General features: G+C 56.9%; 3 protein-coding genes across 21 annotated transcripts in view; 2 read left to right on the forward strand and 1 right to left on the reverse strand.

Moving 5' to 3' along the window:
- The window catches only part of ZNF618 (zinc finger protein 618), a 34,872-nt gene extending 31,698 nt beyond the window's left edge, over window positions 1–3,174 (forward strand). For all 8 annotated transcript variants that reach the window (XM_042479067.1, XM_042479069.1, XM_042479070.1 and 5 more), the window contains one exon: window positions 111–3,174. In XM_042479067.1, coding sequence (XP_042335001.1) covers window positions 111–1,627 — 1,517 coding nt within the window. In that variant the 3' untranslated portion in view covers window positions 1,628–3,174. The remainder of the gene's footprint in view (window positions 1–110) is intronic.
- LOC121936429 (cholesterol 7-desaturase nvd-like) lies at window positions 3,011–13,929 on the reverse strand. Its single transcript, XM_042478665.1, has 8 exons — window positions 13,659–13,929; window positions 9,232–9,420; window positions 8,628–8,806; window positions 8,143–8,268; window positions 7,664–7,783; window positions 6,684–6,860; window positions 5,745–5,939; window positions 3,011–3,097 (listed from the first exon to the last, which is right to left on the reverse strand). Exons 1-7 carry the CDS (start codon window positions 13,927–13,929, stop codon window positions 5,778–5,780), a joined length of 1,224 nt encoding a protein of 407 aa, XP_042334599.1. The 3' UTR covers window positions 3,011–3,097; window positions 5,745–5,777.
- A 2,054-nt stretch (window positions 13,930–15,983) lies between these two features.
- GRIN1 (glutamate ionotropic receptor NMDA type subunit 1) overlaps window positions 15,984–24,440 on the forward strand; it is a 30,781-nt gene continuing 22,324 nt past the window's right edge. For 4 of the 12 annotated variants that reach the window (XR_006105001.1, XM_042479059.1, XM_042479060.1 and 1 more), the window contains exons 1-7: window positions 15,987–16,464; window positions 16,912–17,046; window positions 18,398–18,574; window positions 21,727–21,789; window positions 22,808–22,908; window positions 23,531–23,652; window positions 24,124–24,298. Coding sequence is in view for 9 of the 12 variants with exons in the window: in XM_042479059.1 (XP_042334993.1) it covers window positions 16,216–16,464; window positions 16,912–17,046; window positions 18,398–18,574; window positions 21,727–21,789; window positions 22,808–22,908; window positions 23,531–23,652; window positions 24,124–24,298 (1,022 nt within the window). In the remaining 3 variants the exon portion in view is untranslated. Of the gene's footprint in view, window positions 16,465–16,911; window positions 17,047–18,397; window positions 18,575–21,726; window positions 21,790–22,807; window positions 22,909–23,530; window positions 23,653–24,123; window positions 24,299–24,440 lie in introns of all 12 variants that reach the window. The other 8 variants (XR_006104999.1, XR_006105000.1, XM_042479054.1 and 5 more) reach the window with 7 other exon arrangements.

Below are 24,440 nucleotides of genomic sequence, written 5' to 3' on the forward strand. Positions count from 1 at the left end.
CTCTGGGATGCTCTGGGAGGCAGTTTAGTGGGCCAGCGTACTCCTCCCTGCTCCAGTTGATGCCACAAGGAGCACAGCCCTAAAGAATGCCCTTTCTTCTTCTTTTCCAGTGCCAGCCGGCAGCTCCCTGGCCAACAGCGCCATCCCTGAGAAAGAGCGGCAGAACATTGCTGAGAGGCTGCTGCGAGTGATGTGTGCTGATCTGGGGACGCTGAGCGTGGTGAGCAGTAAGGAGTTCATCAAGCTGGCACAGACGCTGGTGGACAGCGGTGCCCGCTACGGGGCCTTCTCAGTCACGGAAATTCTGGGCAACTTCAACACGCTGGCCCTCAAGCACTTGCCCCGGATGTACAACCAGGTGAAGGTGAAGGTCACCTGTGCCCTGGGCAGCAACGCCTGCCTGGGCATTGGGGTCACCTGCCACTCGCAGAGCGTGGGGCCCGACTCTTGCTACATCCTGACGGCCTACCAGGCAGAGGGCAACAGCATCAAGAGCTACGTCCTGGGCGTCAAAGGGGTGGACGGCCGGGACAATGGCGACCTGGTCCACCACTGGGTGCAGAACGTCCTGTCGGAGTTTGTGATGCCCGAGATCCGGACAGTCTACGTCACAGACTGCAAGGTGAACGCCTCGGCATTCTCGAAGGCAGGCCTCTGCCTGCGCTGCTCAGCCTGCGCCTTGAACTCGGTGGTGCAGAGCGTGCTGAGCAAGCGGACGCTGCAGGCGCGCAGCATGCACGAGGTCATTGAGCTGCTCAATGTCTGCGAGGACCTGGCAGGCTCGGCAGGCATCTCCAAGGAGACCTTTGGCTCCCTTGAGGAGACAGCACCCCCACCCTGCTGGCTCTCGGTCACGGACTCCCTCCTGCTTGTCCACGAGCGCTACGAGCAGATTTGCGAGTTCTACAGCCGGGCCAAGAAGATGAACCTCATCCAGAACCTCAACAAGCACCTGCTCAGCAACCTGGCAGCCATCTTGGCCCCCGTGAAGCAGGCGGTCATCGAGTTGAGCTGCGAGAGCCGCCCCACGTTGCAGCTGGTGCTGCCCACCTACGTGAAGCTGGAGAAGCTCTTCACCGCCAAGGCCAACGACGCAGGCATCGTCAGCAAGCTCTGCCATCTCTTCCTGGAGGCCCTGAAGGAGAACTTCAAGGTGCACTCGGCCCACAAGGTGGCCATGATCCTGGACCCTCAGCAGAAGCTGCGCCCTGTGCCGCCCTACCAGCACGAAGAGATCATCGGCAAGGTGTGCGAGCTGATCAATGAGGTGAAGGAGTCCTGGGCTGAGGAGCCGGAGTTTGAGCCGTCCGCCAAAAAGCCACGTGGCTCCGGCGAGGGCTCCCCGGGGGTCCAGGAGGAGGATCGCTCCAGCAAAAATGAGGTCTACGACTACTTGCAGGAGCCCCTCTTCCAGGCGCCCCCCGACCTCTTTCAGTACTGGTCCTGCGTGACGCAGAAGCACACGAAACTGGCCAAGCTGGCCTTCTGGCTCCTGGCCGTGCCGGCAGTGGGGGCCAGGAGTAATTGTGTAAATATGTGTGAACAAGCCCTCTTGATTAAGAGGCGGCGGCTCCTGAGCCCCGAGGATATGAACAAACTCATGTTCTTGAAGTCCAACATGCTTTAAAACTCTTTGGGGGAGGGGAGGGGGAGGGGGAGGCGGGTGGGTGGGGGGAGCGTTCCCCCTCCAGAGCGGACCATTGATGCCGCCACAGCCGCCACCGCTGCTGCCTCAGGCAAAACACTGTTCCAAACCAAGAATCCCATTTAAGTTCTAAACACTGTGGACCTCATTCTGAATGCCCTGGGACACAAGAAGCCAAGAGAGAAAATGCTTTTTATAGATATATATATAGATATATATTAATATGTATATAAAAAGCTACCTTTGGAAGGAGTCCTGGGTGTGGGGGAGCCCTCTTCCTCTTCCTCCTCCGCTAAGAAGGGCACTCCTTGCTCCAGAAAAGTGTGTGAACTTGACAAACGCAAGGCATGTCTTTAGAGGGCAGACCAATTGGATGCTTATACTCCGACATCTTCAGGCAGCTGAGTTTCTAAATTGACTTGAAGGGTTGTTTTTGTTATTGTTGTTGTTATTATAATTATTATTATAATTATTATTATCCTTTTTAAAACATGGAGACCTCCTTCCAACCCCTCTCTCCCCATCTTTTCTGCCCCCCAATGCTGCCGCGCCCCTCGGCCCTCCTGCCAGGGAGACCCTTTGCCTGGCCCTCTGTGGGCCCCAATCCCAAGAGTAAACCATGCGCCGCGAGGAAGGCTTTGCATCTTGGCCTTCAGAACTTAGAAGAACTCGCCACGTTCCAGGTTTGCAGGCAGCTGCGTTTCAGACTCATCCAGATCTCCCAGAAAGCAGGAATGGAGACGTGAAGGATTTTTTAAAAGTAAGTTGTTTTTGCCTTTATTGGGTCCCCCCCCCCCCCCGTTCTTTGAAAGAGAATATTCTCTCTCTCTCTCTCTCTCTCTCTTCCTGAGTTAGATTACTAAAGATGTTACCTTTCTTTTTAAAAAAGAGTTGGTTGATTTAGACCTGAAATAATTTATTACAGCAAGGAATGTCTGTAACTAATCTGGGTCTTCGGTAGGTTTTCTTTCCCTCTTCCTCGCCCGTCCCGTCCTCTCCGCTTTCTGGTGTATCACAAATGGTCCTCTTTTGGGGCCCGAGCGTCAGATTTCTCTGTCAGGTGAAGCAGGGCTGGGGGTGCCGTTCCCAGAGGGCGAGACCCCCGTGGTGGCAGTGGGTCGGCTGGAGTCTTCTCCCTCAGCGGGGCTGACCATGGCAGCTGGCACCATGTGACCTCCCAAAAGCACTTGACCGCTTCTGAGCCTGTCATCTTTATATTCCGTGTTCAAAAAATAGCTGGCCCCGCAGCGGTGGTTCTTCGGGCAAGGCCCTCCTCCCTTGGCAGAAGGTAAGATGGACAAGGTGTGTGGTGCTGACGTGTCTCCCTCCTTTAGGCTCCAAAAGGGGGGGCAGGGGTAGCAGGGGCATGTTCAGCCCTGGCAGCTCCAAACTGACGGCCATTGCTGTAAAAAGCAGGGTAGATGGGGGAGTCTAACAGCCTCCAGGCTCTGCCTGCAGTCGGGAAGAAAGCAAGCGCTCACTTGTTCCAAGGGGGCTACTTCCACTTAGCCACCTGCCACCCCCCCCCCCAAAAAACCCATATCTGCACCCACACATGGTTTTCCTCCCTCCACTGAGCCACTCTGCAGGAAACAACCGCAGTCAGGACAGCGGTGCCATGGCCAGAATGGCTCTGGTGGCTGGGCAGAGAAGGCTCCCACTTCTGGGCCAGCTCTTTGGCTGCAGAGCCTGGCTTTGTGAAGCAGAAGGGTCAGGTGTGTGCCAGGGGGGCAGCAGGAGGTCTGCCCCATTTATCCCCGTTCCCCGAGTTGGAAACTGACCAGTTGTGTGGAATACACTAGGCCTTGTCTCTCTTCCAAAGCAGAAGCCATTCCCAACAGGGGCAGACTCTGCAGCTGCGCTTGAGGAGAACTGGCTTAGAAACAGAACCCTAGAGTTGGAAGAGGCCCCAAGAAGGGCCCTGATCCAGCCCAACCCCATTCTGCCATGCAGGAACTCACAATCAAAGCACCCCTGATTGACAGATGGCCATTCAGCCTGTGTTTAAGAACAACCTCCAAAGAAGGAGAATCCTCCAGTAGGGCCACCTGCCCTCACACCCTTTTCTCTCCTTCGGTGTAGACCTCCCCCCACCCCCCAACCCTTGGGTCTGAAAATGCTGCCCTGGTAGAGGGTGTTCTGCAGCCCAAAGCCCCTCTTCTGCTGGGGCAGGTAGCTCCTGCTCAAGAGTTGGTGCTCCATAGATGAGTGGAGCAGACCACCTGCCCCACACTTGGTCCCAGCATCAAAGGCAAGCAGGGGGGCCTCTTAGGGAACTAGGGGGGAGCCAAAAATGCCCTTCCTCAAAGCAACAGCCTTCTCCCAAGCCTCCCCATCACCCTGTCCACTCTTGCAGACCAGGGCTTGGTGGGCAGAGGCTGCAGCTGCCTTTCGTGGAAGACCTTGCGATTGAGGGGTGGCATGCAGTTGGGACCCTTGTCGGGGGCTGAGCCCAGATGAAGGTGGCAAGGGGGGGCGCAGGTGGTCAGCCCAGCCTCACCCCAGACCTTCCCAGCCAGCACAGCCCCTTCCACTGGCCACCATTCCAGAGAGGGAAGGGGCTGCTGCTGTTTGAGAATGGTGGCCAGCCAAGAGCCCCCATCCCTTGGGCTGCACTCTTTGCAGGAAACTGGTTGGCTGCTGTGCTGTCCTTGAGGGCCGTTGGAGTGGGCTTCCAGGCAGAGAAGCCAGTCTCACCAGGGGCAAGTCCATCCCCCCCCCCCCCCCCCCCAATGTGTGTGAATGCATGTGTTTGTGCTGTGCTGCCATTTCAATTTCCATGGGGAAGAGAGGGAAAGGGAAGGATGGGAGGAGATCCCTGCTCTTTGGGCACCCCACTTGCCCCTGCCTTGCCCCTTCCCCACCGCAGCGCCGCCGCTGCCTTTGCCGCCGTTCGGGGTTCCAGGCAATATCAAGGGATGACGCCGCGGAGGGCGCGCTTCTTCTCTACCTGAGGAGTCACAGAAATCTAAAGGTCATCTTTAAAAAAATTACAGAAAAAGTTTAAAAAATATATACAAAAATATTTTTTAGGCCAGAGTTTTCTACAGGTATTAATGAATATTTTTCTTAATCCTTATAAGTTTTACTGTGTTTAATATTTCTTAATACCGGTAGCATTAATTTATACTTTTGTAGCGACACACTATTTTTATAAAAATGCCACCACTGGCTTGTCTTCATGATGGAGGGGGCGGGGGGGAGGGAGGGGGGAGAATTTGGGGAGGGGCGCCGGCCCTCCCCCCGAACCATGTACTGTATTTAAAAAGAGAAAGTTATCTACTGTCACGCTTGCTGTGTGTTAATAAACAAGAAACTCTTGGTTTAGTCTTGTCTACAGTGGTGTCACCAAGGAAGGGTTTCCTGGCTAAAGTGGGGGGAAAGGCTGACCTTTCCTTCCAAAGGGAAAAGAGACCCCAACACTTGATCGTCCTCAGTGTCTTTGGATGGGGGTCTGAGGGCTGAGCGCCTGCCTAGGATCTGGCTCAGCATTTGGTGTGTTTTTACTTAATGGTTTTTACTTAATGGGCTTGCTGGTTGAAGGAGGGCTGCTCAGAGACCGAATGGCAGGGAAGTCCTCCTTGCTTCCCTGTGGGGCGGGGGCAGAGTGGGGCACCAATTTTGGAGGGTTGGCTTGGTGTTTCCCAGAGTCTGGGACTTGCTATCCAGTAGGGATCATGTCCCACAAAGGAAAGAGAGGCAGCCTCACTACTCCTGAGATGTATTTGCAAAGACACACAGGAACCCAAAGGCACACATGCACCCCCCTTTTCCAAGGACCCGGGTAGGAGCCACCCATGCCAGCCTCACAAGGCACACGGTTAATTTCTCTTGAATCTAAAGGCTTTGGCACCGGCCTCAGCCCTTCTGTAACCTGCAACAGGTATGGCACCTCTTGGGGCACTACCAAGCACAAACTGTGTGCAGCCCCTTCCTCACTTCTACATCCTCTGGGGCCACGAGGGAACAAAAGCACCCACACACACACGCAGCCCCCAGCCAAAGGCCTGGTGGCATCTGCAGCATGGTCCATCGAAGCAGCAGTGCTGAAAATGCAACTGCCCCGGACCACCCCCAGGGCTCAGGGGCCCTTCATCACCTTGAGCTGGGCCAGGAAAGGTATTGGAGGCCGTCACCAGTCCAGGCTGGCTCTTGGGCTGGTGGCCCTCACGCCGTCCTTGCCATAGAACTGGGCATACCAGCGCCGGTGCCTCTGGATCGGCCCATCCTCTTTCACCAGCAGGGGCTTGGAGAGATATTTCTTGTTGTTCCAGATCATTACGTCCCTCTCGAACTGGGGAAGAGAGAAAGAAAGGGAGATCAGAACCCTTGCAGCCCATATGCCCAGAACCAAGGAATCCACATTGCACTCCAGAACTAGAACAAATGTGTTAGTCACAGGCTGAGTTCAGGCAAGGCTTTTACTGGGCCTTTGATGCACTTGGGGAGTGGGGCTGCAGTGCCATTTACTATCTGGCCCCCTCGAAGTGCCTTTTACCCCTTGGCTTCTTTAAATGGGGTGTAAACCTGCCCTTGGTTCTTGCTTCTCTGAAACACAAAACACAGGCAGCTGGAGGAAGGAGCCAAGGGCCAGCCTTGTTGGCTGCACAAAGCCTCCCCAGGACCTTCCAGAGTCCAGATTTCCCCCTTGTCCAGAGGGCAAGGCAGACCTTTGGGTCCTGGGTGGGAGAGGAGCATCCAGGACCTGTGTGTGTGGGGGGGGGGTGGCAGGACAAAGAGGGGCCTTGTTCTCCCCATAGAGCAGTGGTTCCCAACCTTCCTAATACCGCAACCCTTTAATACAGTTCCTCATGTTGTGGTGACCCAAACGCATGAAATTATTTTCATTGCTACTTCATAACTGTAATTAAATAGGTGTTTTCCAATGGTCTTAGGCGACCCCCATGAAAGGGTCATTCAACCCCCAAAGGGGTCCCGACCCACAGGTTGGGAACCACTGCCATAGAGCTATGCACACAAGAGGAGCCAAGCACAACCAGGCCACCGACCCACCCACCTCCAAGCTCTCCTCCCTTACCTGGACGCTCTCTGCCCACAGGATAAACTTGGGAACCAAGGCTGGGATGTTGCGCTGGTAGTACATCCGGTGGACCACCTGCTGCAGGAGAGGCTCCACGGGGGTCACGCTTTGGATGATGACCCCTCGGCCCAAGAAAGGGTGCTCAAAGACGATGAAGACTAAGGCAGGCCCCACCTGGGTAAAACAAGAGGAGGGTGCTGTCAGCACAGAGAAGAGCACCCTGTGTCCTGCTTCATGGAGGTTGCCCTTCAGAGGCCAGAGGGGTCTCTGGTCCCAAAACTATGCCTGGGGAGGAGCCATCTGGCCAAGAAGCCACTCTCCTGACCGGCCACAGCAGATTCCCTTGGGGCCTCAGGGAGTGGAGCCCCGCTCACCCGATTGCTCATAGTCAATTTTGCTCAAAGTACCACCTGGACTGGGCTTGGGCCTTTGGTGCTGCAAAGCAGGCACTAGGCCACTGAACTATTGAGGGGAGGGGGCCCATGGGCCCATGTTGCTGGAAGAGATAGGATGAGGATGAGGATGATGTTTAGTTTTTAATTATATAGCACCGTAGGTCTTGCACAGCACTTTACAAAATCATAAAATAACATAAAACCTGCCAATGGCTTACAATCTAAAGTCACAAGATATAAAATATACAATAAATATAGCTATAAACTATCTAGCTATAGGAAAAAGGAGGGAGGCAGGCAGGAGAGAATCTGGCTGACCAGAGGAGGGCTTCTTCCACTGTGTCCAGCCGGCCTTTTGGCTCATCCAGCCCATGGCTCCCTCCCCAGGCAGAGAAAGGAGGATACCACCCCCTGCCCTGCCCTGCCCTGCTCCCAGAGGGGCACCCACCCGCTCGCACTGGGGCTACTCTGCCACCAAGTACCCGCCTGCCTCCCGTCCCCTTGCCCTCGCCTCTCCCAACTTCTCTGGATGGGCACCACCTTCCCCTTGCCACACTCCCCTTGGCACTCAGCGTGCCATACCTGCCTGACGTTGATGACCAAGTCCAAGAGGGAGAAGTGCTTGCCACACACCGTCACATGATGCTTCACAAGCAGGCGGGAACAGTGTGGGTCTGGCTCTGGCTCCGGCTGCCACTCCGCCTGGGAGAGAAAAGAGCGGCCCAGGTGGCAGGGGCGTCTCACGATACAGAGGGACTGTGTGCCCCTTCCCCCTTCTCTTGGCCCAGGGGAACCTGCCCCTCAGTGGGGTTTCCAGAGAGTATTTTTCCGACATTCCCCACATGTCCTGGACTCTGTCGCTTGATCCCTCTTTCTCCCTGAATGTCATAGCTGTGACTCTTCCATCTGCACCAATGTCACAGGGGAGTCTGTCTGAAGCCCATCCGATACCAGCCAGCCAAACAGGAGCCCCAAAGGGCAGAATCCAGCTGGACCAAAAGTGGGCTAAAGCTGCCACACTGGAAGAGCCCAATTCCCAGAGGAGGGTCCCAGTAACCCACCTGCCAGTGATGCTTGAAGAAGGCCCAGAGCTGGGAGTTGCTGAACCGGAGGTCTGTTCCGCTCAGGATGGAGGGGCCATGGACGAAGGCAAGGTGGGCCACGTCAGCTGCGTTCTCTGGGATTTCCTGGCATGGGGAGAGAGGGATAAATGTGGTGGGGGGGGGGGGCACTACCCTCACAAGCCTGGTCACTGCCCTCTTTGGGCCTGCAGATGGTTGTGGTAGCATCTTTGTCAGAGAGCGGGCATTCTGCCTTTGCCATCCCCATGGTGTGAGTGGCTGCAGAGGTCAGAGCCTTGGCACATCCCACATCGTGAACAAGCTCCAGGATTACCTACCCACCCACCCCATGGAGGAAGGGGGGCACCCGCATGCCCAGCTAGTGGAGGATGGATAGAGCAGAGATCACAGCCAAAGGGGGCAGGGACAAGGAGGCAACTCACAGCAGCAGCCATGCAGATTATCATCCACCCACCTGCCCCTACCTCAATGTGTGCACTGACGTAGTGCTCGGTGATACCACGGAACACCCACTCGTGCGAGAGAATCTCCTTATGCTCCGGGACTTGCCAGGTTGGGCTGATGCCATCACAGTGGTACCAGACAACGATCATGCCGCCAACCTCACATGACGGCCATACTTTGACCTTTGCAAAGCTGGGCACTGCAGGAGGGAGAGGGAGGGGGCATTAGCATCAGAGAGAAATGGCTGCCAGGCTGGCTCTTTGCCCTCAGAGCCTCAAAGCTACCCTGAGGGATCCAAAGTTTATTTTACAAAAGCAGCACAAAACGCTTCTTCTGCAAGAGGTTTGACCGATGTTCGCCCCATAAAGTTCTAGCCAGCTAAGAGATGCCTCCTGTTTCCTCCTTCCACCCAAGAGCCCAGGAGGCCTCCACACCCCACTCCACTCCACTGACCTCCCACAAGGGCAACCCAGGGGCTAGCTGAGTGGCAGCGCTGGAAACCCTGGCCCTGGGCCCCGGTGGGGGCTTTTAGGTGGATTGTCCTTTCACCAACTGAGAAGGCCCCCCAGCAGCAGATCTTGCAGCTCCTCAGCCCTAAGGCCCACAGCCAGCAAAGCCTCTCACCCTTTTCGGCATAGGGGATCCGCGTGCACCTGCCGTCCTCTCCGTGAAACTGCCAGCCGTGGAAGGGGCACTCGATGCAGCTGCCCACCACACGGCCCCCGACTGCCAGGTTGGCCCCCAGGTGAGGGCAGTATGCATCAACCACATGCGCTTTCCCATCCCAGTCCCGGAAGACAGCAAACTGCTCCCCTGCGGAAAGAAGAATGGAGAGAAAGAAGGTGAGGATGCATCAGCCTCCCTGGTCTCTTGAGAGAGAGTCACCTGCCAAAGCTTGGAAGCTGGAAAAGCCAGCAGTGGGCAGAGCCCGTCTGGTGCCATCTTGGGCTGGGGCAGGGGGAAGAGGAGGAAGAGGAGGAAGAGGAGGAAGAGGGCACCTGCTGGAGGCCTCTGGGCATTGCTGGGCACTGCTGGGCAGGGAAGGCTTTTCAGCAGCAGCCACCGGAGGGCGCCCCAGTTCCAGGCAGGACAGCTGGGGTCTGGAGAAAATTTGCCCCTCAAACCTTAGGACCGCTGAAGCAGACCATGCTCCTGTGCAGATCCAAGAAATTACTACCACCACCACTAGCAACAGCCCCCTGAAAAGAAGGGCACAAGTGGGTCTGGAGGTGGAAACAGCCAGGAAGAGGAAGATCTCAAGGGGGGCAAGCTTTGCTCCTGGCCAGAGCCAGCAGCGGCTGGACTTCACCCAGTTGCTCTCTTTTTCTTCCAGGTATGAAGACTTCCATTTTGCTTCCTAACTCGTCAGAAGATCTACCCTTGGAGCTAAGCCTGGCTTTTAAAGCAGTCAGGTGAGAGAGAATGAAGAGGGGGTCTTCCTGTGAATTTAAAAAAGGGGGTGACACCAGACCTCCAGACCAACAAGGCCCTGGTTTAGGGGTCCCTCTGCATCCAGAAGGGCTCAGGACTGTCCCTATTTTGCTATAGTGGGAGGGTGCCCTTGGAGGGAGAAGGGCTGTGGGTGTTGTGCAACAGCAGTGGCTCTCAGAGCCCCCCAAGGGTCCCTGCCTGGGGCCCCTCCTGGTGTGTAGGCCAGGGACCCTCCAGCTCTGGCAAAAGGCAAAAGGGAGGGCCTTTGTTAAGTGAAGAGGTGTGGGGTGGGAGTGGGGTGAGGGAGGTGCCAAGGAGAGATGCCAGCTGAGCTTCCAAGGAATACTGCTTTCCCCAGGGGACTCTTTGAAGAATTTGGCTTCTGCAGAGCATGTTCCCAGCTATTGCCTTCACACCTTTCCGTGCCAACCTTGTGCCAACTGTTGCCTCTGAAGCTGTATTACCCCAAGGCACTGAAGATGCCAGTTAGCACCTGCCTCTGCGTCCACAGGCAGGGGAGGACCAGCCCCTCCAGAGCACCAACCGCTGCCAGGTGCGCAACCAGCTCCACTTGGCACATCTGTGCCCCAAAAGTACATTGAGGCGGGGAAGGAATCCCTGTCTTTAAAGTCTGTCTCATATCCCACTGCTTGCAGCTGTTTTTTAAAATATTATTATTATTTACAGAAAACAGTAAATAAGAGAAAAGAGAGAAGCCCCGTGAAAGCAAATCCCACCTCTGTGCAAACTCAGTCACAAAACAGGCAACACTGTCTGGCCACAACAGAGACTCTGCGAGGGAAGCTGGCAGCTGGGGCTCCAAAGCCAAGTCCCTCTCATGCATGGAGCTGTAAGCGAACCAAGGAGGAGATGCCCAGTGGCAGAAGGTCCCACAGGCCTGGCACTGCCACCAAAAGCGGGCCAGAAAGAGAAGTCCGAGTACCCAACTTGTGAGGGGCAATTAGCTTACACTTTGTGAACCACTTAGTGCATTGGTAAGTGGTATAGAAATGTACTAGCTATTGCTATAGTTCTTGGATGCCCAAATGTTTGCCCAGGTGGGGGACAATGAAGCATGGGAGCACAGAGGTCCCTAGCCCACCCCTACTCTCATGGGGGCCTGGTCTGCCCCCTGCGTCTGGGCACCCCTGCAATGCCCTCAGGCCTGCCCCATTTAGTCCCAGCTGTGGGGAGGGGCCATATAGCTAGGATCAGGTCAGCCTGACACATTCCCAAATCAGTGCCAAGGTGTGCCAAACTGGGTTCTGGGAAGCCCTGGAAGCCCAATTTTGGCAGTTGCTGACTGGCAGAGGCAGCCAGGAGGAGCGCGTGATCCAACATGTTCAGGCGGCAGCATCCCTAATGGCTCCCGAGCGCGCTTGGCACCCCTACTCACCACACTTACACACACTCCCCACACTGCTTCTCAGAGCAGCTCCATTGCCAAGCAAGCCTTCCAGCAGCACTCTACACATGTCCAGAAGCACAGTGGCTTCACAGGCAGGTCAGGCAGGCACCTCTCTCTTGCACTGGCAGCCCTCCTTTCTCCAAGAGGGGACCCAGGCGGCGCACAGAAAATGCCACTGGAAATGCCACCTTGAGTTTTTATTTCTACAAAACCAACAATAACTTCTAGTCTATACAATTCCTTCAGTTTTGCAGATTAAAAACCCTAGCTTCTCGTTTCCTTCCTTCCTTCCTAGCCACTGGCCTCCATCACGGCCGGTCATGCCCACCTGCCTTGCCTCCTTCCCTTACGAAGCCCCTGAGCCACAGGCCACGTTTCATGCGCTCTGCAGCCACCACCTGAAGCTTTATGGATGGCTGTGTGCCTCCGGCTGCCACAGAGCAGGTGAGTGGAGGCATAGCCAGCCCCAGCAGAGGGGCAAAGGCTGGCCCCGCATTCCCCATAAACACACACAGAGAGAGGCCCCTGTGGAGACAACACCGCTGCCTCTGCCGCCTCCCCTGAGGCCTGCCTTTGGCTCCAGGATTTGCAAGCAGGCAAAGAATGGATCCAAGGAGACTGGCCAGAGAGTCCCACCCTCGCCCCCTCCAAGCATATTTCCTTGGGGAGAACAAAGAGGCAAGAAGGGTTATCAGCTGCACTACCAGCCCTTTTTTCCACTGCCCACCCCCAAGCTATATGGACGGACAGAGGGACAGACAAGCGCCTGGCATCCCTCCCTGCCCACTCCCAGCCCCCAGCTTGGCACAAGGGGCTCAGCCCTCCACTCCCAAAGGGGCACAAGCCTCCAGTTCCCAGCTCACTCCAACCTCCAAGGCAGTCTGCAGCCTAAGCCAGGGGCCATCTGCAAAATGACCAGACACCGTCATGCCACGACCCCCTCCCCTGCCCTTGCTCTCGGGCCCCAGGGCAAGCCCCTTCCCAGCGGGGTCAAGGCAGGCCGGGCCACATGCTTCCCTCCTGCCGCTCCCTCCATTGCCTCCCACTGTTTGTGTTCGATTGTGGGCACCTTGCAGGCTGGCTTTGTTCAGCCCTGGGCACCCATGCATCGGAGAGAATCACCGTAAAAGTGTGCAGGACGAGGCCTCGAATCAGAGCTAGCACGAGGGAGGGCTGCCCCCAACCAAGGCCCAAAGGGCTGGGGGTCCTCTCTCTGGGACACGAGGGAAGTCACAGACCTCACTCAGAAGCACGAGGCGCCCAGGCTCCAAGGCTGGCAGGCCTTGCCCTCTTGCTGGACCTCCCAGAGTCACTGGCCCAGACTGGCCCTCCTGGCTGTCAAGCGCAGGCTGCCGCCGTGGGTCCCGGCCTGGCGGAGCCAGAGAGAACGTGGGGCCCACCAGGAGGATGCCACGCCTGCCTCGGGCAAGCCCTCTCCGTCCCCAACCAGCTTTTCTTGCTGGGCCACAAGATAGGGCAAGGCAGTGGAGGAAGGGTCACCGGGGGCAGAGAGTCCCTCCTCGCCCGAGGAGTGGCGGCACTCGCCTGGCAGCCGTGCCCAGTCCTCCAGCCCAGGGCAGCCGAGGGGCAATAAGGAAAAAGGAAGTGGCTGGGCCTTTGGGTCTGTCCTGGGCCCCTTCAGGCCGCCAAGGGACCCAGGCAGGAGGGCCCAGCCCACGAAGGCAGGCAAGGGCCCCTGTGTAAGGCCAGAGCAGGGGCCAGAACGGGCTGCCTGCGCCCAAGAGCACTGCCGCCCCCATCGTCCCCAACACACCCAGGAGGCCCATGGAGCAGCCTTGCCCTGGGATTCTGCCCCAACCCCTCACCCCTCCTCTCCCTGCCTCCGGCCCTTGCCCAGGCACACAGAGACCCTCGAGGGGGGCCGAGGAGGGGGGCGCCAAGGGAGCCCTCGGGGCTGAAAGAGTGTCCCCCGAGAGAGCCAGGCCCAGGCTGGCCAGAGGGGATGGCCCTCTCTCTGCCCGCCCGAAGGGGAGCCAGCCTCATGGCCGGGGCTCGGGGCCTTCCTCTCTCTCTCTCTCTCTGCCCCAGGGCTCCCTCCTCTGCCCCTCGCTTCGGGCTGCAGGCGGCTGGCTCTCGGCGGGGCAGAGACTGAACCTCGGCCTCCTCCTCCTCCTGCTGGCTCCCGAGGCAGAGAAGCTCCTGACGGCGGGAGGCCTCCCGGGCCCTTCTTCCTGTCGACTGCCGGACTCACCCAGGGCGGCCAGGCTGCGGGCCTCTCCGGGGCGGAGGCTGCGGGACTCGAGGAGGCAGAACCAGCCGTTGGGGAAGCGGGGTGGCATCGGGTGGCCCAGGCGGCGGCCCCGGCGGGCGCGGCGGGCGGACTGGGCCCTGCTCCAGCCGGGCTCTGGCAGGTAGCCCACCGCCTCCGGGCCCCGCAGCAGCGCCAGCGGGGAGCCCCAGCGCCGCCACAGGCCCCAGAGGCCCAGCGCCAGCAGCGCCACCGCCGCCCAGCCCCACGCCATTGCCACCGGCAGCAGCAGCAGCAGCGGGAGCAGGGCCGCCGCCAGCCCCACGCCGCCCGCCCGCCTTATAGGCCTCCGGGGCGGTGCCCGGCCCGCCTCCTTCGCCGCCGCCGCCGCCGCCGCCTCCTGCTCCTGCTGAGGGCCAGCTGAGGGAGGGCCCCCAAGGGAGGCCAGCCCCTCTCTCAATGCCCTGCGTTGCTCCCAAGAGGAGAGAGCAAGGAGGGCAGGGAGCTCTCCGGCGGGGAGAGGCTTTGGATCAGGCCCGACTCCGTCCGGGCTCCGGAGGGCTCTCGGCTTCCTTGGCGCTTTCCTCCCTTTGACTTGGAGGGAGCTGCCCTGGGGCTGGCTTTAGGAGCCACCTGCCTTGGGTTCCCAGCAGGAGAAGGCCTCGGGCCCCGGAAGGGGGGAGCAGGAGGGCCAGGGCCAGGCCTGCTTAGGGCCCGGGCAGAGGCCTTCCCCTGGAGGCAGGAGGAGCCTTGTCCTGGCAGCTTTGGCCAAGGAGCAGGGCAGGCAAAGCGGCGGGTCAGGGGGCCCGGAGGCCCTCCTTGCTCCTGGCTGCCATGTTCCCTCTGAGAAAGAGCCGGAGCGGGGATGGAGGATGCTGGGGAAGGAAGGGGGGCTCCGGACAAGGCCCGGAAGAGTGGCCATCTGCAAAGGGCCCAAGAGTCCGGGCCTCCCGCCGCCAGCCCCCTCCTCCGCACCGGCTCTCCTGTCGTCTTTAAGGCCGGCTGGTTTGTTCCCAAGAAGCACAGTGAGAGAATGTGGGACACGGCGCCGTTGCCATGGCAACCTGCTCTTTTAGCGACGACGACGACGTCAGCGGCATCAGGGCCAATCTGCAAGGAAGGATTTGGGGGGCAAGGGACCGACGCCCTCCCCATCGGCCCTGGCCTGCTGCAGGTCTGGCCAAAATGTGGGGGCACTCTGCCCACCAAAGACTGCTGCCCTTCGCCTGCAAAGCCCCGATGGAGCTTCCCAGAGGAAAGGGCCGGGAGGGCTCCCAAACTGAGACAGACCTCTCTGCTGCCACCCAGCATGGCCTTGGGGACAGTGGGGGGGGGGCCCTGTGTCCCTCGAGGCACACGGTTGCCCACATTCGCTTCACAGCAGCATCGGCAGAATGTGACCTCCGGCCCATGGCCCTGGGATCGGGCCCAAGGCCTTGGGTCTGTGGGTCCCCTTCCCTTCCCTGGCTCAGCAGTTGACTGGGAGGCCGACAGAACAGCAGCCGATGGTTTCCAGTAAGGAAAAGACTGTGGCCCAGTCGAATGGGCCTCTGCCAGTCCCCCCTCTTTGCTCCTGCTCACTCTTCTGCCTTCTTAAAGATGGGGCACAGGGCAGGCTCCAAAGCCACCGAGGGCCCTGCTGCAGGGGTCTGCCTTCCTCAGCCAAGGCCCAAGACCACTGGCCTCTGCAGCCCAGAGGGCCTCTCTCTCGGCAAAGGCAGGCTTCCCCTTTGGGAGGGCCGTGGGGCGCCTCCTTTCTGGCTCCCGGCCCTCTCTCCTGTCCCCCGCCTCCAGGAGGGATGGCCATGGCATCCCTGGGCAGAAGGCAGCGTGGCCTGGCCCTCTGGGGCCTCCTCCTCCCCGTGGCTCCTGAAGCCTCCCCTTCCAGCCCTGGAGCAGAGAGACCCAGGGAAGCATCTACCCAGGAGGCCAGAGGAGAGAGGGAGCCTGCCTGCTCTGCCTCCTAGAAGGAAGGCCCCCCCCCCCCCCCCCCTTCTTGCCCCTCAGCTGCCCAGCTGCCCCGCCTGGCTTCCTCGGACCTTCCTGCCTTCCTTCCTTCCTTCCCTCTCCCTCTCCCTCCTCCCCCTCTTTCCTCTCTATCCCTCCATCCTTAGCGCCCCAAATCCAAGCATCACCGCATCACAGTTGCAGACTACGCCAAAAGAGGAGCCTCAGCATCAGCCAAGGCCTGGCTGCGGTGGGTCTGGGGGTCTGGGGGGGGGTCCCAGGTGGCCCCCTGCCCTTTTTTTCCTCCCGTCTCTGCCCTGGGGGAGGAGGGAGGGAGAGATTGTTCCAGAAGCTGCTGCTGCGGAAGGTGGGGGGTGGGCGGGAGTCCTCCCTCCTTTTCTCGGGAGCCCCTCCTTCCTTCCCTCCCTCCTCCTCTCCCTCTTTCCCAATCCCCCTCTCTCTCCTTCAGCACCGCGGACAGCGGCGGCGGAGGCGATGGGCAGCAGCAGCAGCATCAGCATCAGCAGCCGCCTGCTCCGGGTCCCAATGGCCGGCTGAGCGCTGTCCGGAGGGTCGGGGTCCGGGGCCCGTCGGGGGCCTCCGCGGGGCGGCCATGCGGCTGCTGCTGCTGGGGGTGCTGGTGTGGTTCTCGCTGGCCAGGGCCGGGTGCGAGCCCAAAGTGGTGAACCTCGGGGCGGTGCTGAGCACCAAGAAGCACGAGGCCGTCTTCCGCGAGGCAGTGGCCCAGGCCAACAAGCGCCACGGCGCCTGGAAGATCCAGCTCAACGCCACCTCCGTCACCCACAAGCCCAACGCCATCCAGATGGCCCTCTCCGTCTGCGAGGACCTCATCTCCAGCCAGGTGGGTCCAAGGCGGCAGAGAGAGAGAGAGAGAGACGCCTAGCCCCCCAGGGAAGCCAAGGACCCCAGGAGCTGGGCCCCTCTCTTCATGCCCCTGAAGGAGGGCCCTCAAAGGGAAGGGAGGCCCCGTCCTCCCGCCCCCCTCACCCCCCAGAGCCCCCCAAACCCCCCCCAGGAGCGGGCCCCCCCCTGCTCTGCGGGGAATGGCCAAAGGCTGCCCAGGCACAGGCTGCAGAGGAAGGCAGTCTGGAGGTCTAGCTGACTGGCCAGGTCCCCCATGCCACCCTGCCTGAAGTCTGGGAGAGGGAGCAGTGGGATGAAGACCCCCAGCGAGACTTGGTCAAATACCCTCCTTCCAGTCTGGACACCCAGTTGCCAAAATCCAGCCCCCGCACGAGTCCCCTTGACTGACACCTGTCAGTCAATAGCGATCTGCTGTACCCTATAGGTCTACGCCATCTTAGTGAGTCACCCACCGGCTCCAAATGACCACCTCACGCCAACGCCTGTCTCCTACACAGCCGGATTCTATAGGATACCAGTCATTGGGCTGACCACGCGCATGTCCATATATTCGGATAAGGTAAGTCAGTCATCTTATGGTTATTTGCCTCTGTGTGTCTGGCCCCGGGGCAAAAGGGCAGTCCCCTGCCCACAGGCGCCTACAGTCCAAATGCCGAAAGTGAGAGCTATCAAACAGACAGAGAAGGAAAGCCAGGAGCACCACGTTCTGCCAACAGCATCATCCTGCAAACCGAGAGTCTGCCCATTCTGGGAGTCAAAGGTGAATGGATAAAAAACATTCCTGAATGGCCGAAAAGATGTGTCCAGTTCATCAGGCAGCAGACTATACTACAAAGTCCTATGTTTTAATGGGAGTCTTAGTAAACCTAACGTCATCTGAAAAGAGAGAAAGCTGTGTGCAGCTGAGTGAGGGGAGGGGGGCAGAGGGAGGGGGACCTTTGGGGTGCCTTGCTTGGCCCTGAACACGCCCCCCCACCAGGGATGGGGGACCCAGGCATTCAGCAGCAGCATCCCCCACATGAATTAATCCCAAACCTGACCTAGATGGAGATGGGTGGATTCCTGTCCCTCCCTCCGTCCCTGGCAGCTTCCCAGCCCAAAGACCAACCGACTGCGCACTGCGCACATTGGCACAGCAGCAGCAGCAGCAGCCTCCTTCCCCCTTCCCTGCCTGCCACCGAAAATCAGCAGCAGCAGCAGCAGCAGCCACCGTGTGCCCGCGCATGTGTGCAATGGGGGACTGGCTCCCGAATGCCAGAGATGCCGCTGGTTGTTCTTGCTTCTGCTCAACTGTGGCCAGGGAATGGAGTCTCTCAATTGCCTCGTGTCAGTTTCTATGGGTCAGGTTGGGGGGGGGGTATGTTAACCCCTGGCTTCCATAAATGCTTTTTGTTCTTTTCATTTGTATAGCAAAGCTGTGCAATACCACTATTTAATGGGGTGGAGTTGAGAGGAAATTGGTGTGTAGACACACAAGTGAGTCCAAGGGCATACCTACGGACCCCCCTCCCTCAACATTGGGGTGATTCAGATCGGCTATTCAAGGAAGGACTGAGAGGGATTGTTGGGCACTAAATCCCCAGCTGTGATTAGCAGCAGGAACGAAATGGGCAGGAGACACAAACGGACCTGAAGAGCTTCCATGGCAATTGGCAGCTCACATCTGGGGGAAACTAGTGCTGTAATTGCGTGTTCTTGCAAAAATAATTGCCACCAACTAGCTGAGAAGCAGGAGGATGCCAGAGGACAAGGGAGGCATGGCCCACGCTGGGAACCATGGATCTGGAAACCACATTTTCTGGATTCTCTGTGACAAAATGGCCCCCCAAAGCCACCCAAGGCCAGCGCCTGAAGCGCTGCTGGCTGCCCTCCGCTTGCTCACGCTGTGCCCCTCTCTCTCCTTCCTGCAGAGCATCCACTTGTCCTTCCTGCGCACGGTCCCCCCTTATTCCCACCAGTCCAATGTCTGGTTTGAAATGATGCGCTTTTACAAGTGGAACCACATCATACTCATCGTCAGCGATGATCATGAGGGGCGAGCGGCCCAGAAGAAACTGGAGACCCTCTTAGAAGAGAAAGAATCAAAGGTCAGTATCACACCTGTCCTGCTGTCTAAAATGTTGTTGTTGATACAGCAAAATCTTTTAAAGTTTCAGACTTGTATGTATGTATGTATGTAGATTTCTGTATGTAAAACACCTTCTTTCTTCCCATTGTTAACATGACTAACATTATGCTTTAAGCATCAACAGTGTCTCTTGAGTAGTACCTGACAAAAGTTTGTACTCTTATTCATTTCACTTGCTTTGCCATGATCGAAAATCTCCTACATTGAAACAAAACAAAACAATACAAAAACCAGCAACAACAACTGTGAAAGGAGGGGAAGCATAACCTGGAGCTCTGCAAATCCCTGAAGGACAAGGAAGGCAGCCTGGCTCCTTAGTGGAAAACGTGCATGCCCTCCCTTGGGGAGTGACTGGGGTGCGACTCGGGGCCCCTGGAGAGCCCCTTGGGCCAGAAGAGAGGGAGCAGGGGTCAGGGAGCAGGCGAGAGCAAGAGACAGGGCCAAAGAGCAGCCTTGCTGGCCTCCTCCCAGGTTCCAGAGCCTCAGTTCCCTCTGGCTCAGCCTGGCTCTCAGACACTTGGCCTCAGGCGGCATCCCAGCCTTGCCTGCCTCACTTTGGAGGGCCCCCAATGGCCTCCCTCCTCCCAGTCTCTAGGTCCATCTGACTTCCAGTCCTTCTTGGACCACCTGCAAATTCCGACAGGATTTGTGCCTTTGCCAGGCATTCACACCAGCCCCCCCTCACTACTGATATCCCCCCCCCCCGTATGTCCCCAATAGAAGTCCCATCATGTCTGGAAAGAGAGCATGCAGCATAAAAGAAGAGCCACTGCTTGGTTCATAGTATAGCCTTTGGCCGCAGTGATCGGAAAAGGAAACTTGGAAGATGGCAAATTACAGCAATTAATGTGCCTTCAATCAGCCTGATGCCACACAGGGACCCCACAAATCTCACAGGATTTTCTTAGGCAAGGAAGACTCAGTTTTGCCAGTTCCTTCCTCTGAAATAGAGCCCACAGCCCCAGGAATTCCCTGGCAGCTTCCCATCCTAGTACTAACCAGGGCTGACCCTGTTTAGCTTCTAAGGTACCTTCTGGGTATTTAGGCATGGGGCCTGCCAATAACCCTCTGTCTACTCTTTGCCTTCTCCGCTGGAGCAAGTGGATGGCATCCACACACTTTGCCGGATTCCTGGGTAGGAAAGTCAGAGCTGGTTGGACCATAAAGAATCCCATGATGTGTGTGTGTGTGTGTGAGAGAGAGAGAGAGAGAGAGAGAGAGAGATCATGTCCGAATGCACACAGAGTGCTAGCACAGTCCTTGCAGGTACTTGTAGGGCAGCTTACACATCTTTTCCATGAAATGCTCCTTCTCCTTGTCAGTGCTGGAGCAGAGTCTTCCTTAAGGAGCACTCAGTGATGAACCCCCTGCCAGTCCCACCTCTGCTGAAAAGAGAAATACACCAGAGGCTGTCATCCTCCTTTTACAAGCCCCGTGGGGTGTCTATGAGTCCCTGGCTGGGGTCAGGAGAGAGCTGCCTCCTGGGAGCACCAGTGGCACCCAAAGGAGTGGGGTGGGGTGGGCACTCCCAGGACCGGCTCCATGCCAGGGCCTGGCTCAGAGTTTGGGTAGCAATGCTCCCTCGCTTGCTCAGTGGGGAGGCAAAATGGGGCGGCTGGCTCCAACTGCCCAGGGCTGCAGCTGGCAAAGATTGAGCAGCTCCTTGGAAAGGCAGGGTGGGCTTCTCTTCTCCTCCTCCTCCCTTGGCGCCTCTCCTTTCCTGGGCCTGCAGCTTTCCTGGGGGCTCCCCTTCCTAGGACCTGGCCCTCCTCTCTGGATAGGCGCCAGCACCAACCACCATCACAACACCACTAACGCTGCCATGGCAAGGCACCCCTGTGAGCTGTTTTGCCTGTGCTCTCTATGAGACCATGGGTGGGAAAAGGGAACACGCTAGTCCCCATTCTTGGGCCAAGCATCAATGGCTAACATGCTCAGACCCCCACATTACCCAAGAGCTACCCCTCTTCCTCTGCCCCCAGCCATGTTCTCTGCAAAAGGGCCTGTCCTCCACTGACTGGAAACAAAGACAGTGCCTGTCCTTTAGCTTAAGGACACAGCAGGAAACATGGCTGCCCCACATTGTGTTGCCAGCAGTTCCCAATCGAAATCAGCAGCTGCAGTATGTGAAACGGCCATCTGCCCGCTGCATAGCACCTTCCTGTGCGTGGGCATGCTTTTAGGACCATGGGCGCTAGAGCCAAGAGGCAGCAAGGCAGCATTTCCCACCAAAAATAAATGCAAGTTCACACTGAGAACGACAACACAGTGACAACCCCACTTTCACCAGCCCTCTCCCAAACATAAAACCAGTAGGATAAAACAGAAATCACAACTGACTCTGAGCAGGTAGGGCCAGCAGTTAGTTGGGAGTATAGGGAGCCCCTGTAGTAACCGCTTGTCTTTTTAAAGATGCCTGGGTAAATTAATTACACGTCAGTGAAGCAGCGGAGCCATTTTGAATGGCACAGAAAAGCTGCCATCTTCTATGGGATGGAAGGTTATAGTTTCAGATGGCACAGCCTCTTATACTAGCATACTAAGTCCAAATTCACCTCAAAAAGAAATAAGTATGGACTGAACTCAAATTCCAACCCATTATTTAAAAGTGATCTCCCCCTTTTTGATCAACCGGAGGGTGGTTGGACTGAGTCCTTTCACCAAGAGGAAAGAAATTCTCTCTCTCTCTCTCGCTCACTCACACTCTCACACACACATACACACACACACACTCCTGCTTTGTGGGTCAGTCAGCCCAGACGCACGGCCAGGTTCTGCTTGTCCCTGACCCAGGCTAATACTCAGATTATACAGAGGGTTACAATGGAGGCTTAGCACCGAGCGCAGCTGCTTGCATCCGCCTCGAAGTTTGGGGGCAATGGGAGAGAAACAGGGGCAGCCAGAGTCCAGCGATGCCACTGGCCCTTCGGTCCCGCAGCCCCCCTGCCCCTCCGGCCGGACTTTGCCTGCTCCAGAGTTATTCGGCCCCCTTTTCACAAACAGTGGAGGAGGAGTTGGATATTGGATTGCTTTACTACACGTCATTTTTTTTCAACTGTTTATAATATTCTTCTGTGTCTACATATTTTTTCTGTGCACATTATTCATCAGAGTAAAAAAAGGAACTATGACAGCCTCGAACAACTATCCTATGACAACAAGCGAGGACCCAAGGTATATTTGCATGGACAATGCACGCCGCCCACCAACCTAACTAGCAAAATGATGAACTTGGCCACAGGCACAAAATAATCATAATAATCATAATAATAATAATCGTAATAATAACCGTAATAATCATAATCATGATGATGATGATGATGATGATGATAATCTAATTGTAAAAAAGAAAAGAAAAAACTCAAAATCAATTCCTTTATCTACCTACCTACCTACCCATGCTTATACTGAGCAAGCGAGCAAACTCCATGTCTTGGTAGCACGTTCTTTTTTATGTTGGGATAAGTTTGGTTTGATCTTGAGAATGGAACCGTAGCAAGCCAGCCCTGGAAACATTTCTTTTGGAGACATGCATGTCAAGCGATAATTAACTTGCAAGTTTTCTTTTTTCTTTCTTTCTTTCTTTCTTTCTTGGACAATTGAACCAACCCTTCCCTCCCCTCTCCCCCTCCCTCCCTCCCCCCAAAACCCCAAAAGGAAAGAGCTCCCCGGTGTGAAAAAACGCTCACTTTGGCATCTCTCCCTTCCCTCTCCGGAGGTGAACCTTGTGCATTTCTTTTTTTATTTTCATTTTTCAGTTCCTGTGGTTTTTGTTTGGTTTTTTGAAAAACAACACTGGTTTGAGTTTTCAACTGCATTGCAAAATAAGTCAATATATATTTATATCTATATCTATATATGCCTTTTTCCCTCTTTCCTGTACAAATGCACGCCTCTCTTTTGGGTCTTGAGTGACTTCAGTTTGCATGCACAGTGCAAAATATCTTTTTAAAAGTAGAGAGAGAGAGAGAAATATTGGAAGAAAGGGGGAGAAAAAAGAACCATAAGCGGAAAAAGAAAAGAGAGGGGAAAAAGAGAAAAGACCAGACAACCAACCCAGCTGCCACCCTTCCTTTCCATACCTAGCAGTGCTTGGAAAGAGTTAAGGACCCTCTTTCCTCCTAGAAAGCATGGCTCTCGCCCAAAGGGCCTGGGCTCCCCCACTGACCGCCTTTGCTCACACAAATTACAGGCTGAGAAGGTGCTCCAGTTTGAACCCGGGACAAAAAATGTCACTTCGCTGCTCTTGGAAGCTAAGGAACTGGAGGCTCGGGTTATCATCCTCTCCGCCAGGTAAGTAAGTAAGCCCTCCGCCAGACTGAAGAGCTGGCAGAAATACTGCTTCTGGGTGGGTAGGGGTCTCAAAATCACTCCCAGGCTGTCCCTTCCCCAGAACTGGCACCTCAACATTTGCCTCACTACAGTTCCTCTGCAGTCTCATCGCCCCCTTCAGCGATGAATCAAGAAGCCCAGGAAAGGTGGGCACCTTTCAAGTACATGCGAAAGTACAAGCACAGCCCCACTGGGCCCTGCAAGGTCATGCCACCAACAGGATGGCAATGCGAGGGGACACAGCCCATCAGACCTTTCTGTGGGATGGCTGTGGCAGAGAGGGCAAGGAAAGCCAGTTCAGAGTGAGACATGCTCCGAAAATGTCTTGCCATCATTCTGCTCAGCCTCCCCAAAACTGCAGAGGAGATGCCCACTTTCTGCTGCAGGCAAAGATGTTCTCTGCAGGCACCTCTCTTTCACCTCAGCAGCCTCTGCGGCAGCTATCTAGCTCAAGGGGCTTGGGACCCACCCACAGCCTACTTGCCATCCTGCCACTTCCCGGGTGCTCTTTTCTGCCTCAAGCCTCACCACAAAGGCAGTAGGGCAAAGCCTGTCCTGCCCACCCCTCTCTGCTCTTTTCCAGTGAGGATGATGCCACCACCGTCTACACGGCTGCAGCGAAAGAGAACATGACTGGTCCCGGCTACGTGTGGCTTGTGGGGGAGAGGGAGATCTCGGGCAATGCCCTGCGCAGTGCCCCAGAAGGTATCCTACAGCCCTCCCTTGCGCCCCTCTGCCCCTTCTCTGAGGAGGGGTGCACTCTTCCCTTCTCCCTCCTAGGCACCCAGGCAATGCCAATGTGGAACGGGGGGAGGGACTTGCCCCTATGGGTCCCAGAGCTGTGCCATATTCAGTGTGGTCATGTTAAGCTATGGAGAGACATGTCACTCAGAATCAGGGCCATTGCTTCTCTGTAGCTCCAGACCTGGAACTCATGACCATAAGAAGTGGTGGGGAGGGCCAACAGCTTAGATGGCACCAACAGAAAAGATCAGACTCATCAGCTGAGACTGGATCTACCAATGGCCATTAGCCATGAGAGCTCAGTGGAGCCTCTGTGTGCAAAAGCAGCCTACCCCTATGAGGAGAACAGACAGCATGGGCCACCGCTTGGCTGGGAACTGGCAGACAGTTGAAGGCCCTTGCTCCTCTGATCCTCTGCCCACCTCCTTTCAGGACTGATTGGCTTGCAGCTCATGAATGGGAAGAACGAGTCTGCTCACATCAGGGATGCGGTGGCAGTGGTGGCCCAGGCCGTCCATGACCTCTTTGAGAAGGAGAATATCACAGACCCACCGAGGGGCTGTGTGGGCAACACCAACATCTGGAAGACTGGCCCGCTCTTCAAGAGGTAGCAGGAGCCTCTCTGCCTTTGCTTTGCTCTGGCCCCACCACCATCACTGGTCAAGGAGAAGCAGAGAAGCAGGAGGAAAGTGGGGGCTGGGGGGGATTCAGGTGCCACCGGCAGACCTTCAAGAGATGTCCAAGAGATG

Source organism: Sceloporus undulatus, chromosome 7, assembly GCF_019175285.1.
Source record: "Sceloporus undulatus isolate JIND9_A2432 ecotype Alabama chromosome 7, SceUnd_v1.1, whole genome shotgun sequence".
Classification (NCBI taxonomy): domain Eukaryota; kingdom Metazoa; phylum Chordata; class Lepidosauria; order Squamata; family Phrynosomatidae; genus Sceloporus; species Sceloporus undulatus.